Source organism: Globicephala melas, chromosome X, assembly GCF_963455315.2.
Source record: "Globicephala melas chromosome X, mGloMel1.2, whole genome shotgun sequence".
In the NCBI taxonomy this organism is placed as follows: domain Eukaryota; kingdom Metazoa; phylum Chordata; class Mammalia; order Artiodactyla; family Delphinidae; genus Globicephala; species Globicephala melas.
Window position 1 is genome coordinate 108,361,259 of NC_083335.1, and position 13,062 is coordinate 108,374,320.

General features: G+C 36.4%; 1 protein-coding gene across 6 annotated transcripts in view; it reads right to left on the reverse strand.

Annotated features, from left to right (window-relative positions):
* Window positions 1-1,082: 1,082 nt before the first annotated feature.
* Window positions 1,083-13,062, reverse strand: part of CNKSR2 (connector enhancer of kinase suppressor of Ras 2) — a 257,886-nt gene continuing 245,906 nt past the window's right edge. For 3 of the 6 annotated variants that reach the window (XM_030843702.2, XM_030843705.2, XM_030843704.2), the window contains 2 exons: window positions 5,154-5,350; window positions 1,084-3,559 (listed from right to left, as the gene is read on the reverse strand). In XM_030843702.2, the coding sequence (XP_030699562.1) occupies window positions 3,344-3,559; window positions 5,154-5,350 (413 nt within the window). In that variant the 3' untranslated portion in view covers window positions 1,084-3,343. Of the gene's footprint in view, window positions 3,560-5,153; window positions 5,351-11,314; window positions 12,630-13,062 lie in introns of those variants that run through there. The other 3 variants (XM_030843703.2, XM_070044647.1, XM_060291868.1) reach the window with 2 other exon arrangements.

Sequence of the window (13,062 nt, forward strand, 5' to 3'; positions counted from 1 at the left end):
GCAAGTCGCGCCTGACCAGGCTTACAGAGCAACCCGTGGGCTTTTCCTTAGGCTTGGCCAAAGAGGAACATTTCCCCTTACTCTGAGAATGGGAGACAGGACGGGTCAAATTTAGAAGGATATATGAATCATCTTCAGTGAACTGGGGATTTCTAGAAATTCTCATGCTGGGCTAGACATGGACTTTGAAAATAAAACATGACTCTATTTTCCCTCTGGTAGTTAGTGTTTCCCAGGCGCTAAACAGTGACTACTTTTGTGCCAAACAGCCAAAAAACGTACCATAAGAAATTATGTGCAAGACCAGAAAATTGTTAGCTATAAAGACTGTAATAAATGGTTCTAGAAGATGGCATTATCTGAATAAATAAATATTTATCTGAATAAATAGTGAAGGGAAAGTGCCTTGGTTAATAAACACATGCAATCATTGTAGGAAGAACTATGATTTTATGATCCAGAATCATGGTTATAGTTCTGCTCTGATAGTTTAATATAGATATGGAACTGAGAGGAAAAAAATCTCTAAGAAAGCACCATTTTTTTTTTGAGAAAATAACCTAGGTTAAGTTTTTCTGTACTTCATCCTTACTTACCCTAGTCTGCTTTTGCCCTGGCTTTTGGCAGCTCATTGGTTTTAAGTTTTATTTCTGCAGCCCTTAGCCATAATAATCAGGCTTCTTTGGCTTAGTGGAACACCTAAGAAAAACAAATCAAAACCCTATTTCATTCATCCTCTTTAAATGTTCATTCTGCAGACATGCTGTAGGTAATATTTGTAAAAAAATATTTTTTAAGTTTATTTTTAGTGGTACCCCCCCACCCTCTGCCCCACCTTCCCAAAAGAATCACAGAGAAACGAAAGAGGAGTAGGTGAAATTTTAAAGTTCCTTTCAGGTAAATGGGAAACCAGCTTGATTTTGCAGGACCTCTGAGAAGATTCTTGTATACACTGGACAGGTGCTTCTTCTGGCTTGTACCACCAATGGAGTGACAAAGTTAAAACCTGTAACCGGGGGTGGGGTGGTGGGGTGGTGGCGGCTGTGTGATTAGGTCACAAAGAAATGTGATGAGGACTGCATGAATAAAATAGGTGCTTTATAAGGATTCATTAAGAGCTGAATTTATTTGACTTCAGTTTACAGTGCTGCCTCTCTCCTAGATTTGAAACTAATGCAATAAAATGTACAGATATATAGTGTTAAAAGGTCTCTTTCATGCTAGGCTAGCCACGAGTCTTTTAAAATTCATTAGTTTAATTTTTACCATTTAAAACAACTTTACCAAAGTAAAAGCCGCTTAGTAGCAACACAGCTAGTCTTTCCATCAACTGCTCACTGTTTCCAGGGCACAACCTGGCCACTGTATCCACGACACATCCATCAGGTACAGATATTTTTAAGTAAATGTACGCATTTGGTCTAGTAAACATTAACAAGTCTAAACACCTGTAACAAGCACACTTCATTTTAGGACAAGAGGTTTTTGTTTTTTTGCTTTTGTTTTTTTACATATACAAAATCCCACAAATTTAATGTGCGTCAACACCCATGCAGTAAATAAATGTTTTTACAAATAGTTTTTTTAAATGATAAAAATATTACACCGGACCCAAAATTCCATACAAACATTAATACATGATTTCTCATCCATTTTGACTAAATATAGGATTACTGAAAATGTGCTGTAGAAAGGCCACTCTCCTGTACAGTTGTGCAAAGTCTGCAAAACGATAGTGATTCAATGGTGGTTTCAAAAGCAAAGGAAAAGATCCCCGCTGTGGAGTTTTTACTTTCTCCTCTACAGCAAAAATATTCACTGGCAGATATCTGAACTCTTAGAGATGAAAGTACATTCATTCACTGAGCTGTACAGGCAACAGTATAAAGCTGATTAGAAGTAGATTTTAGGATATAGAATAGTAAAGGAGGGTCTCTTCCTCCTCCTAAAAAAACAAAACCCCAAACCAGCAAATTGTGACTTATACGTTATGCAGCCAGACACTAAAAAGCAGCACAGTCATTATCATGCTGTGATCACTTTCAAAAACGAGATGCTTATAAATGGAAATACATGAAGAGGATTTTTTCATAGACTTCATCCACTCTATAGAACAAATCATGAAACTAGGAAAAACCTCTAAAAATTGTTTCTCTCGTATAATTCAATGTAATATATCTCTGAATGACCATCATCCTCTTGCTCCTCAGGAGAGAGGTACATTTTTCTTTTTCAACATTGTTTTCTATATTAGAACATACATCCGCCTGTAAGTAAACATATTTTACTTCCCTGCCTGAAGTATAATTATATATAAAGTTTAACTAATGGACTAGGGGGAAAATTGACCCTAACTGGGAAGTTGACTCATTTACGTTTATACCTTGTAACTTTTTAGAAGTTGGAGTTTAAAAAAATGAGTTTGGGCTGAAATTATATATATATATATATATATATATATATATATATATATACACATACATATATATACATATACACATATATATATGTTAGCTGCCTTTCTGGGTGAGTTAAGTGTGTTTTAAAAAATCCACTCTCAAAGTCCTCTATACACAATCAGCATTTCATCACTACAAAAATAAAGGAAGATTTAAACCAAGAAAATAAAGCAGCTCTATCTTCAATTTTGGTCTCAGTTACAAAAACATCTTACAAAGCTTTGCCCTGATACACCATTAAGTGTCCCCATGGATTTGGAATACTATTTCCATTAACCAGCTTTCACAAGTTAATAGACTATTAAGACGAATATTAGATACCTGAACTTTTCTTATGTTGATGCTCTTCTGTTTTGCTTAACTCTTGTATGCGCATCTACATTTCACAAAAATAAAACTACAGCATTAAACTTTGTGCAATGTTTAAGAAAATTCTTAGAACATTTTAATAAATATAAAAAAGGTTTAAATTCTTTCCCACCCACAAGGATGTCTGCACCTGAAAAAATGTGATTTAGTTTTGAAGTCTTGTTTATATAAAATTAACTTAAAGGGAGAAAAGATGACCTTAGATAGAAAACCGCCTTTTTGTTTTTTCTACTTGAAGACCACCTGTCTTCAGAGTTGTTTGCAAAAGTTAACTTTAAGTCATTGAAGACAGCTGATTTTGCACATGGTAAACATAAGCTGAGCACTAACTGCATATAAAATATACAAATGCTCATTAAAGACAGTGGTATTATGACCATATAGGGTTTGTTTCATATAGTTTTGGTAACATTGAAGTATAGCTTGTCACGTGTCCCACACGTTGATATAAAAACTACCTTATATACTTGTTCAAAGTACCAGAAGGTACCACATGGCCAGAGGGCAGAATACACTTACACATGCGTTTCAATGTATGAATGAGTGTGTGTTAGGGAGGAAGTGATTACATCTACTTCAGAAGAAATACTTAATGGGTCATTTGAGGTGGTGTTTTGACAGATATCCAAGAAAAGATCGAGGTACATCTGCTTCCATTGTTGGAATTCTTTTGATGTCAAGTCTGGATTGTCTAGGACTTTATCAATAATGGCTACTTCGCCTTCTCTGGCCTGAAAAGCAAAAGGATTCAACAGTTACAATAGGGACAGACTGTTCTTCAAATTTAAAATAAAAAGGTAATAGGCAATCTATTAAGAGGCCCACAAGAAACAGCTCTGGTATACTCAAACTCAGCTATTTAGACTCAAATACTAGTGCACTTTTTCCTACACGCAGGCATGCCTCGTACTGCCCACTCTGCACGGTTTATTTTTTCTTCTGGCCTGTCCTGTTTCCCATCTCTGCCTACGGAAACCTTCCTCATTCTTTAACATCCAGTTCATATGCCTCTCATTTCTTGAACCCTTCCTTCGACAACTGGAAAAAATGTTTTCTCCTTCATTTAGATAAGTCCCCGTAACACTTGATCACTGCTGTTGAGTGGACTTACCACATTCTATGTCTTGAGTTACTTTTGCACTGTCCTTTTTCCTTCTGCTAGATGGTCCCTTGGTGGTTTGGACCTGAATGGGGGTGGGGTGTGTGGCTCTGGGAGGAGGGAGGGTTAGGATATCTTTGGACTAGAATTGGGCACCGGAATGATTCTTATGAATATTATAGCTCTTTTAAAAATTCTGGTCTTAGTTACCAATAGGCCATTAAATTATCCCACGGATTTGCAATAGTATTCGCATGAATACCAACTGAAAGCTAATTGACTGAAAACTTGGCTGCCTGCTACCAGAAATGTTTTCAAATCATGCATTTCCTATTTTGTTTATCTCTTTGGTATTCACCTCTGTTTCAAAATTCACAAAACCTCAGCAGCATACTACAGATCTGCAATATTTCCCAAAGGAGCTCTTTGCCCTTTTGTTTCCTGAAATTACTGCGTCACAAACTCTGTATGACATTTCTTTTCTGTTTTTGAGTTTTCCAGGGTGCAGGGTCTGCTTAGGGAGAGTGTGTATGGCAGGCCCTCTCCCCTGATACACACAGAGTGAGGGGGCTGACTCTTCTGGCTCCTTCTTCAACTTCCTGCCTCTGTTTCCCTTTCCTCACCACTTCTTCCTCAATCTGGGGGTGGCAGAAGAAGACTGGAGACTATGTAAACGCTTATGGAAATGTATAATAAGAAAGTAACATGTCAGTTGGGAACTGATGGTGTATACAGAACAATTATAAAATTTCTACATGGAACATGAATCACTCCAAATGTGCTGCAGGAGATATTCACAAAATATCTCAAACAATTTTAGCACCCACTATTGCATTCTGCATGCATGCTGTGTTCTTTTAGTAACTATATTAGTTCCACGACATGGCATATTTATCTTAGGAAAACAAAAGACTGAGGAATAACACCAGCCCTGCATTTTTGGAAAAAAAAATAATTACGTCCTGTTTTCTCCTAGAACTAACTCATATAACACTTAGTCAGTGCTTTGAGATGTTAATAAAAAGTTAACATTATTTCCTTTTGGCCAAATACACTTATTACGCTAAAGAAACAGCTCGGCTTCGGCTTCGCATTCGGTATGTTTATCCTCCGCTCCCCCCACCCCCCGCTATTTTGTATTTTGTCCCCTGGAGTATCTGATAATCCACTTTGAGTTCAGGAATGAATCTCTTAAAAGGAATTTCTCCTTCCATTTCATATCTTACCTTTAAAGTGCTTTTGAGAATTCTTAGCCTGTGTAGTTTTTCATTCATCACAGGATCATTACATCTCTTTATAAATGATAGCTTGTATTCCATCTTGGTTGAAATGCGATGTTCTCCCAGTGGTGACAGACTGGCTTGCTCCAATGCCCTATATAAATCTTGCAAAGAGTCTCCTAACTTTTCTTCCCTACTTTCACCTGCAATGTCCAAAAAAAAAAAAAAAAATAATAAGAGAGAGAGAAATAAATTCAGTGTAATAAACAGTTATTTGACACTCCAAAAATCTACTAAAAAATATATCTGAAAAACAGGATAATGAATGATTGGGAAAACACTCTCTTACATTAAAAAAAAAAACAACAACAACAAACCCCACCAAACCCACAGTTGCTGGTTATACTGGGTAAGACTAGCTACAGGCAGCCAATTGTTTTAGAATGATCAATTAATAGGATGCTTTGATTAACAGAATATTCTCTTAGTAGCAAATCACTGTACATATCTTGAGTCCATTAAGTTCAAAGAATTAGAGTACAAGAGGTACACAACACAGAAACAATCCTGCACGTAATTTAATATTTTAAAACATTAGTGAATATCCCTTATCATTATACTGATAAGCATAGAAGTGCTAAGTAACAGAGCTCTCCTGGTTTAGCAATACTGAATGAACTGATTTTTACATTTTTCCAGACTTCATAAGATGGAATGGCATTCACTGGAGTATATATCATTGTAAAAATCTTCTAATAGTGTGCCGTAGAGGATTATTAGGTTTCATGTGACTGCCATAGTAATGCCTGCCACATTGTAAATATAGTAAATGATCATAACTTATCATCAATAATAATGCTTTAATTAGAATGAGATATGGGAATGTTTATATGCAGATGTAAGCAAAAATCTGGCATGTACTAAAAGAAGCTACTTAACATTTGAAAGACCTGGGAAGAAAACACTCCAATTAAATATTTTTGAGAAAAAAAAAATTAGAGACTGGTTCAGGAAAGGATCTTAGATCTATTTGAACAAATCAAAACTCCCATATTATTCTTGAATTGTCTGAATATACTGATGTCATATCTTTCTCAATGATAAACAAAGATGAACTTGGATCGTGCTTGGATTGGGAGAGAGGATTAGGGTTATATCACATTTCCTTTAATAGAGAGCTTAAGAGTCCTCTTTGAGGAATACTAATTACATTGGCCCAAGAAGTAAATATGGAATGTTGTTCATTCCACCATGGTCCATGTAAATATTTTAGGCTTTCTGTCATAGTTAAAAAAAAAGAAGACGCCCTAATTGGTAATAATGTAGTTAACATTTGTAAGTGCCGGGCAGTAGGGTAAATGCTTAACATTCATGATCTCATTTAATCCTCACAGCAGTACTAGGACTAGATCTATTTGATTTTCATTTTATAGCAGGGAAGTACCTTGCTCAAGGTCACATTTATTAAGTGGTAGAGCTACAATTCCGACTGGCCAGTCTGGCTCCAGAATCCATGATTTTAACAAGAATTCTAGACTGCCAATTTTGTCAGGAATCATTTGAACTGTGTATTTAACAGTAGGTGTTAAATGAATTTGTGAGACTTGCTTAAAATGCAGCATTCTAAAAAAAACTGCCCCCAAAGCCCACCAACACAGTACCTTAACTTGAGGGGATCATCTTTAGGATGAAAAAGTAACTTCATTTAAGTTTCATATTCAATTTTTGGCTCTGCTGCTGAGGTTGGCAACTATTGGTAAGTATGATTGTCGAATCCTTCTATTAGAAAGTTCTTTGTTATCAGCACCTGCAATCACTAATTCCTCTATAACAAATTTTAACTTCCTAATCATATATCTAAGTTAGAACTATAATCTAAAAATACAAAAATCCCTTTAAACAGCGTTTTAATTCTCTGTTGGCTCATCCTTCAATGTTTGCAACACCTAGAGGATTTTGAGGGGGTGGGGGGACAGAGGACTGTAAAAAGGAGGAACTGCCTTGTGGGCTAAGAAGATTGAAATGAGATAAGGAATTTTAACCGAGAATGGTTTGGACCCAGAAAGGCACAAAATTATAACGTCATTCAGAGTAACTAAATGGAGTTGTAAAAACAAGGATACTTTTGAACAGCATACTTCCATTTCATAAAATCATAGGCCAAGAAAGAATCCTGAGGAATTATTTAGTAGTTACCATTCTTTCTGCCTCAAGGCAAGACTGCATCTTAAGCCAGATGTAATTTCATAGAGCAGAGGGTGGGAGAGAAATGGTAGGGCTAACAGATGTGAATTACAGTAGTCTAGGTATCAGGTAGCCTAATGTATTATTAGTTGTTCAGTTCTTGAAGGAAGGTAAAGAGAAAAGGGATTCAGATTATAGTTTTAGGATTTAAAGGAGGCAGAAGTATTTTCACATAGTAAACTTTTATTTTAAGATAACCTCCTTCCATATTACCTAACATGTAGGGAGTATATATTTTGTTGAAAAACCATTCTTACCCAGTTTTCTTTCTCCTCAATTCTTAAAGTTTGTGGAATACTGAGCCAGTTGCTTGATTTTTTAATAAAATTTCAATGTAGTTTTACCTCTAGAAGTGTATGTAAAGCTTTAATATAAAAAGTGACAAACATAGCTAAAAACTGGAAGTTGTTTCTTCCTTCTTGCCATTAAGGGGGGAAGAAGCGTTCAAACAAAGGACAACATAATTCTACAAAGAACCTGGTTTGACAGCTATAAGAAGAATCGAGTATGGATTTATCTCTGGGCAGCACATTTGAACAGGGAATCACAATGAGACGGAACACAGAAACATTTCCAAGTAGAGTAATGGAATAGAGATATTAGAGATAAGTCAGGCCCCCTCCCCCCCACCCCTACACATCATACACATATGCAACACAAGACACAGTAGTGGGATGAGGAAGGATGAGGGATTGAGATGCCAGGCTACCACAAAATGCCACCAGTTACTTAACATTTTAAGACTAGACAAAGAGTCCTTTTCTTTTCAAAGGAGGGGGAGTGAGGGGCAGAGTCACATTATAAATCTGATTCACTGTGCTCAACAGTCAAAACAACACAGAACTCAACATTCAAGACGAAAACAGACCTTTATTTTCTTTTATAATTTTCAACTGGTTTCCTTCATTTTTTTTTCTCAGATGAATACCAATTAAGTCAATTGGGGCTACCGCTGCAACTGAAAATGTGAAAGCACCTTTATCTTCTCTTTTTGCCCTCTTCTTCTTCGTCTCCTTCTCACTTCTCTTCTGGTTTCTCTCTCTTTTAAACCCTTGCTTTTCTTCTTCTAGAAGAGGCTTGCTTTGGAAGAGGAGGCAAGCACTCGGTCAGGTCTGCTTCCTGATTGACTTTCTTTCAACGTGCCAGTTCAGCCCTTGGAGCACTGGCCCAAACCCAGCTCGTTTGTAATTTGAATGAATGTTTTCTGCAAGTTGGCAAAGTGTAGAAGACCACATGCGAACCACAGGACATATAGAGGAACCTTCTGAGATTCCTAATGAGGAAGTGTATCACTGCTACAATGAAATTTTAATTTGTATCTAACTTATTAAGGAATTCTGGGCCTATGAAGGAGTAAGTTCCCTCTCAAATTATATTTACATTTACAACATGTAAATTAGTCGTGCGTAAGACGACACGCTTTTCTATTCCAATTTTATTAAAGCGAAGAGAACATATGAGGTTCTCTTTCCTATATAAAATTTCATTGATAGATTTGAGGATCACAGTGAAGTTATTGATAACTTGTACTCTCAGCCAAGGGAGGGTCATTTCTGGCTGTGTCATAAGTGGCAGGGCTGGAAGAAGATCCTCTTTCTTGTTTCATTTATACTCTAGCTACACCACGAAACATTGTGAGGCTAGAAATACGCTGAGCATCACCACAGTTCGTTGTCTGGTTCTTTCAGGTTGCATATGACCTCCACGTAGTGATAAAGAAAAGCTCAAAGAAAAGATTAGCCGATGCAAAATAACAGTTGGCTGGAACTTTCTTGCAAATGGCTTATTAGCAGATGATAATGCATTTCTTCAAATACTACGAGGTGTTTGGTTGATGTATTTCCTTACATTCATGCCCAGTGGTTATTAAACTTTTTTGACTGTACACCCTCACCAGTTAAAACACTTCTGTTGATAACATATATATGTATTACCCTATATTAATAGATATGCCTATTATAAGATAGACACAAAAAAGAAATTCGAGAAAATGAGATATGAAACCTGAGGAGAAATTCCAATTTTTTTTCTTCCTGTACCTCACCCCATGTGTACCCTCCTTCAGAGACTTAGACTGTGACTTTCTCTGAGCGTATATGCCTCGCTCTCCTTTGCATTTCCCAATCTTCTACCTGGCATGGTGTCTCATGCACCCAACGTTTAAACTGAGTGATGGTTTTCTCTACTTTAGACACTAAGTACTCCAAAGAGGGCTTCCTATCTGGTGACTGTGTAATTTGTACGCTAGTCTCGTGTAATTTTGTTCATGTTTCTTCGGTGAAAATTAAGGAGAACAGAATACAAACGTGGCGACCTAAAATGTCATTCTGGTGTCCTTGCTGTTTCCCTGCCTCTGCAATGATAATGTGGAAGGAGAGAAAAAATGAAAACAAAACAAAACAAAACGAGTATACCAACTGGGCTCTTCAAGAATCAAGCCAACAGTGAATAATCAGTTCTGGTACATGTTTTGGAAGGGAACTGTGCTCTTTTAAAATTGGACAATGATGTCCTCGTGGAAACAGTTGTTCCTTCCACAACACAGCTGGGTAATGAGCACAGAAGGTTGGGAAAGGCTAAGTCACAAGTGGAGAGAAGGCTGAACATAGTAGCATTAGTCACCAGTCAAGTGTGAGAGGCATTCGGTCTTGTATGGCCACAGAGTGCTCCAAGGCTTCCAGGCGAATGGCATCACGTATGTGGAGCACTGTTCTCGCCATGAAAGGCAATTAACATTTGCGTTGAGACATGGGACTATTTTCTGTGAATACTAATTTACCAGTGTGCCATAATGAACAACTTATTTATATGTAAGGTGACAAAGTTTTAATGGGTTTAATGTAGATAGGTTTAATGTTTGTAAGTTTTATGCTGAAGATGATTATGTATTCAGGAGTTTACACTGTAATTTGAATTGTTTTATAATGAAAGATTCACTCTCTTTAATTCATGTTTTTATATGTCAACTAGCTATGCCTTGCATTGTAAAACTGGGGGAGGGCAGTTTGTTATACCAGAAAAAAAGCATAAGATTTTAAAACCTGGCTTTTACTTGTCACTCTGTAATCAACTACCCTTTTCATAATTAGAAGTAATTGGTTTATTTTCTTTTAGGCAAAATAACAATAATTTCTCTGATGAAAAAAACTGAGGAAAAAACCCTTCTTTTGAAAGGACAGCTTGAGTGAGTCCACCAATATTGCTAAGTGTATTTTTACAGAAGAACATGTGAAACCCATCCCTGTACGAATGACCTTGTGCTTCACCAAAATTAAGTACAGCCCATACCAGTGTCTGTCAATTCCTTCTGCACAACAGTAAAGCCTACTTCCATAACTAGTTAACAAAAGAGACAGAGCTGAAGCTTATTCTACACTTCATTCTCTAACCATGTAATTTCTGCCGAATTATGTTGTTTAATGCCACAAATATATGACCGTGACTGCATTTTCAGGGTATTACGGTAGTTTTTATGACAAATAGTTCAGATGGCAAAATCTTGGTGTCCTTGGCATTGATTTATTGTCCCAAAGGGAAGGTTCTTTGAAGGACAATCTCAAACATAAATGACAGATTCTATATTTGCCCACAGAATTTAGAAAATTTAACTAATAGAGACATGGAGGTCAAGGTACCTGGTTCTTAGGCAGGAATTCATAAAGGGGACAGTTTAAAAACAAAGCTAAGAGATGATCATATTTAAAAATTAATGTGGAGTCCCCATATTCCTTAATGAGAAAAAACTAAAATTCTTCATATCATAAAATTTTACTGTGACTTAAACAGGGAGGACGACCCAAGACAATCCCACTAATATTAAATGCCAACAAAATGCTTTTTGATGCATTTCTATATACCAGAACCATCATTTTTATATATACTTAAAAAAACACATTAAAATGGTTAGAGCACAGAGGCAACTGTAAGGCAGATCAATGTGATTTTATTCACAACACAAATTCCATTTGTGAGAAAGAAGCAAAGATTACTTCTCTTTAGAAAGATATTTACTATCAAGCATACTTAGCAAATTATTCAGCTATCTAAAAAGATCTGATACCAATTGGCCATATTTTTATTTTTACGTAATTTATATTTTTACAAGTATTCACATTATGCAATACTACACACTGTGGCGACAGGAAGAAAAAAACATTTTCAAATACAATGTTAAATTATCTGTTCATTGCACAGTATGAAATATCCATTAATTAGCATTGAAATTATTACAGAGTATCTTATCCAACTAAAGGAAATTTCACATCCACTACAGAAGAAAAATAAGCAATATTGAGCCACAAGTGACCCAGTTACATAGTATTAAATAATATCTGAAGCTAGTTTGAAAGACAACCAGACAAAATACTTTTTCAAAAGTGAAAACCACAGCCTATAGATTTGGAAAATTTTACAGAAAAGAATAGCTCATGCCTGTCCTATGAGGCAACACCATTTGTATACAAGTGCCAAGAAATAAGGAGAAAGTTAGGATTTTAGCTGAGGAATCTAATAAAGCCTGGCATGTGGAATTTTCTTCATTAGTGTCACCGAAAGCAGTCTCTGTGTTGCACCTGAATACACTTTATAATAGAATAAACATAGTAAGTTTCAGAGCAGGTTGTGTATACCTTGCCTTAATAGATTACACTTAATTTAGTACAATACAGCACGTCAAGTTTTAAAAATGCAAAATACACTTAATACACAGAATTTGCTTTCTCTGCTTTGCCTTAAAGAGGCCACCGAAGAGTCCATTAAACAGCCAGGGTTTTCTAGTTATTGGAGCTGATCCCTCTCCTTTCCTGTGTCAGGAGAACACAACTGAGCCCTTCCCCAGTCAATAATACCCTTCCCCTCTGTTCTCCCACAGAAACAGCAGTTTTCTGTCACTGTGCTCCATCTTGATTGGCTTTGATCTTATGCTAGTCCCAGTGGAGAAAGCTCGCATTCTTCTTAAGAGTGGCCTGCCCCTCTTAATATCCCTTTAGGGAGGCCCCCAATCCAAAACACTTGATGATCTAAGCTTTTAAAAGTCTGTTTTCTGTTATAAACAGCAAGGACGAGGCCATTTTAGTTGCTTGCAAGAGGTTGATGTTGAGTCTGCGTCGTGCCGACTCTCTCCGATCTAAATTCTCTAAACATTAGCTTATCAATCTGTGAGTCCAATGGGTTGAGTGCCAACAGAAGTGGATCCGATTTGGCATGGAGAGGTTCTACCAACTCTCGCAGTGTATTAGCCTAATATGATAAAGCAGTGATACAATATGATGAAAGACCTGCGAGTGCCATTATTTCCAAAGCATATTAGTATTTGTATTAGAAATACCATCATGCAATACCCATGAAGAGAAAAGAGAAAAATATGGCTAGAATTGCATATGGTTTTAATACCATAATGTCTTTCTGTTGGCATGCAAGTCTACTTGGCCAAAAATGGGACACTTTTTGTTTTAAGCTTGGTTATCTGGAAACGCCAATCTTATGTATACAAAATAATACACAGTGCAGATACATCTTTTCCTGCCTCTATACCTGTATATGCATATCTATAATTTTAATCAGGAAAGTTTATGTTAATAGTATTCTCCACACACATGTAAAATGATCAGACTTTCAAGAAAATTAAACTGTTGTTCTATACAAGATCTTTCCTCAAATTCATCCAATCAAG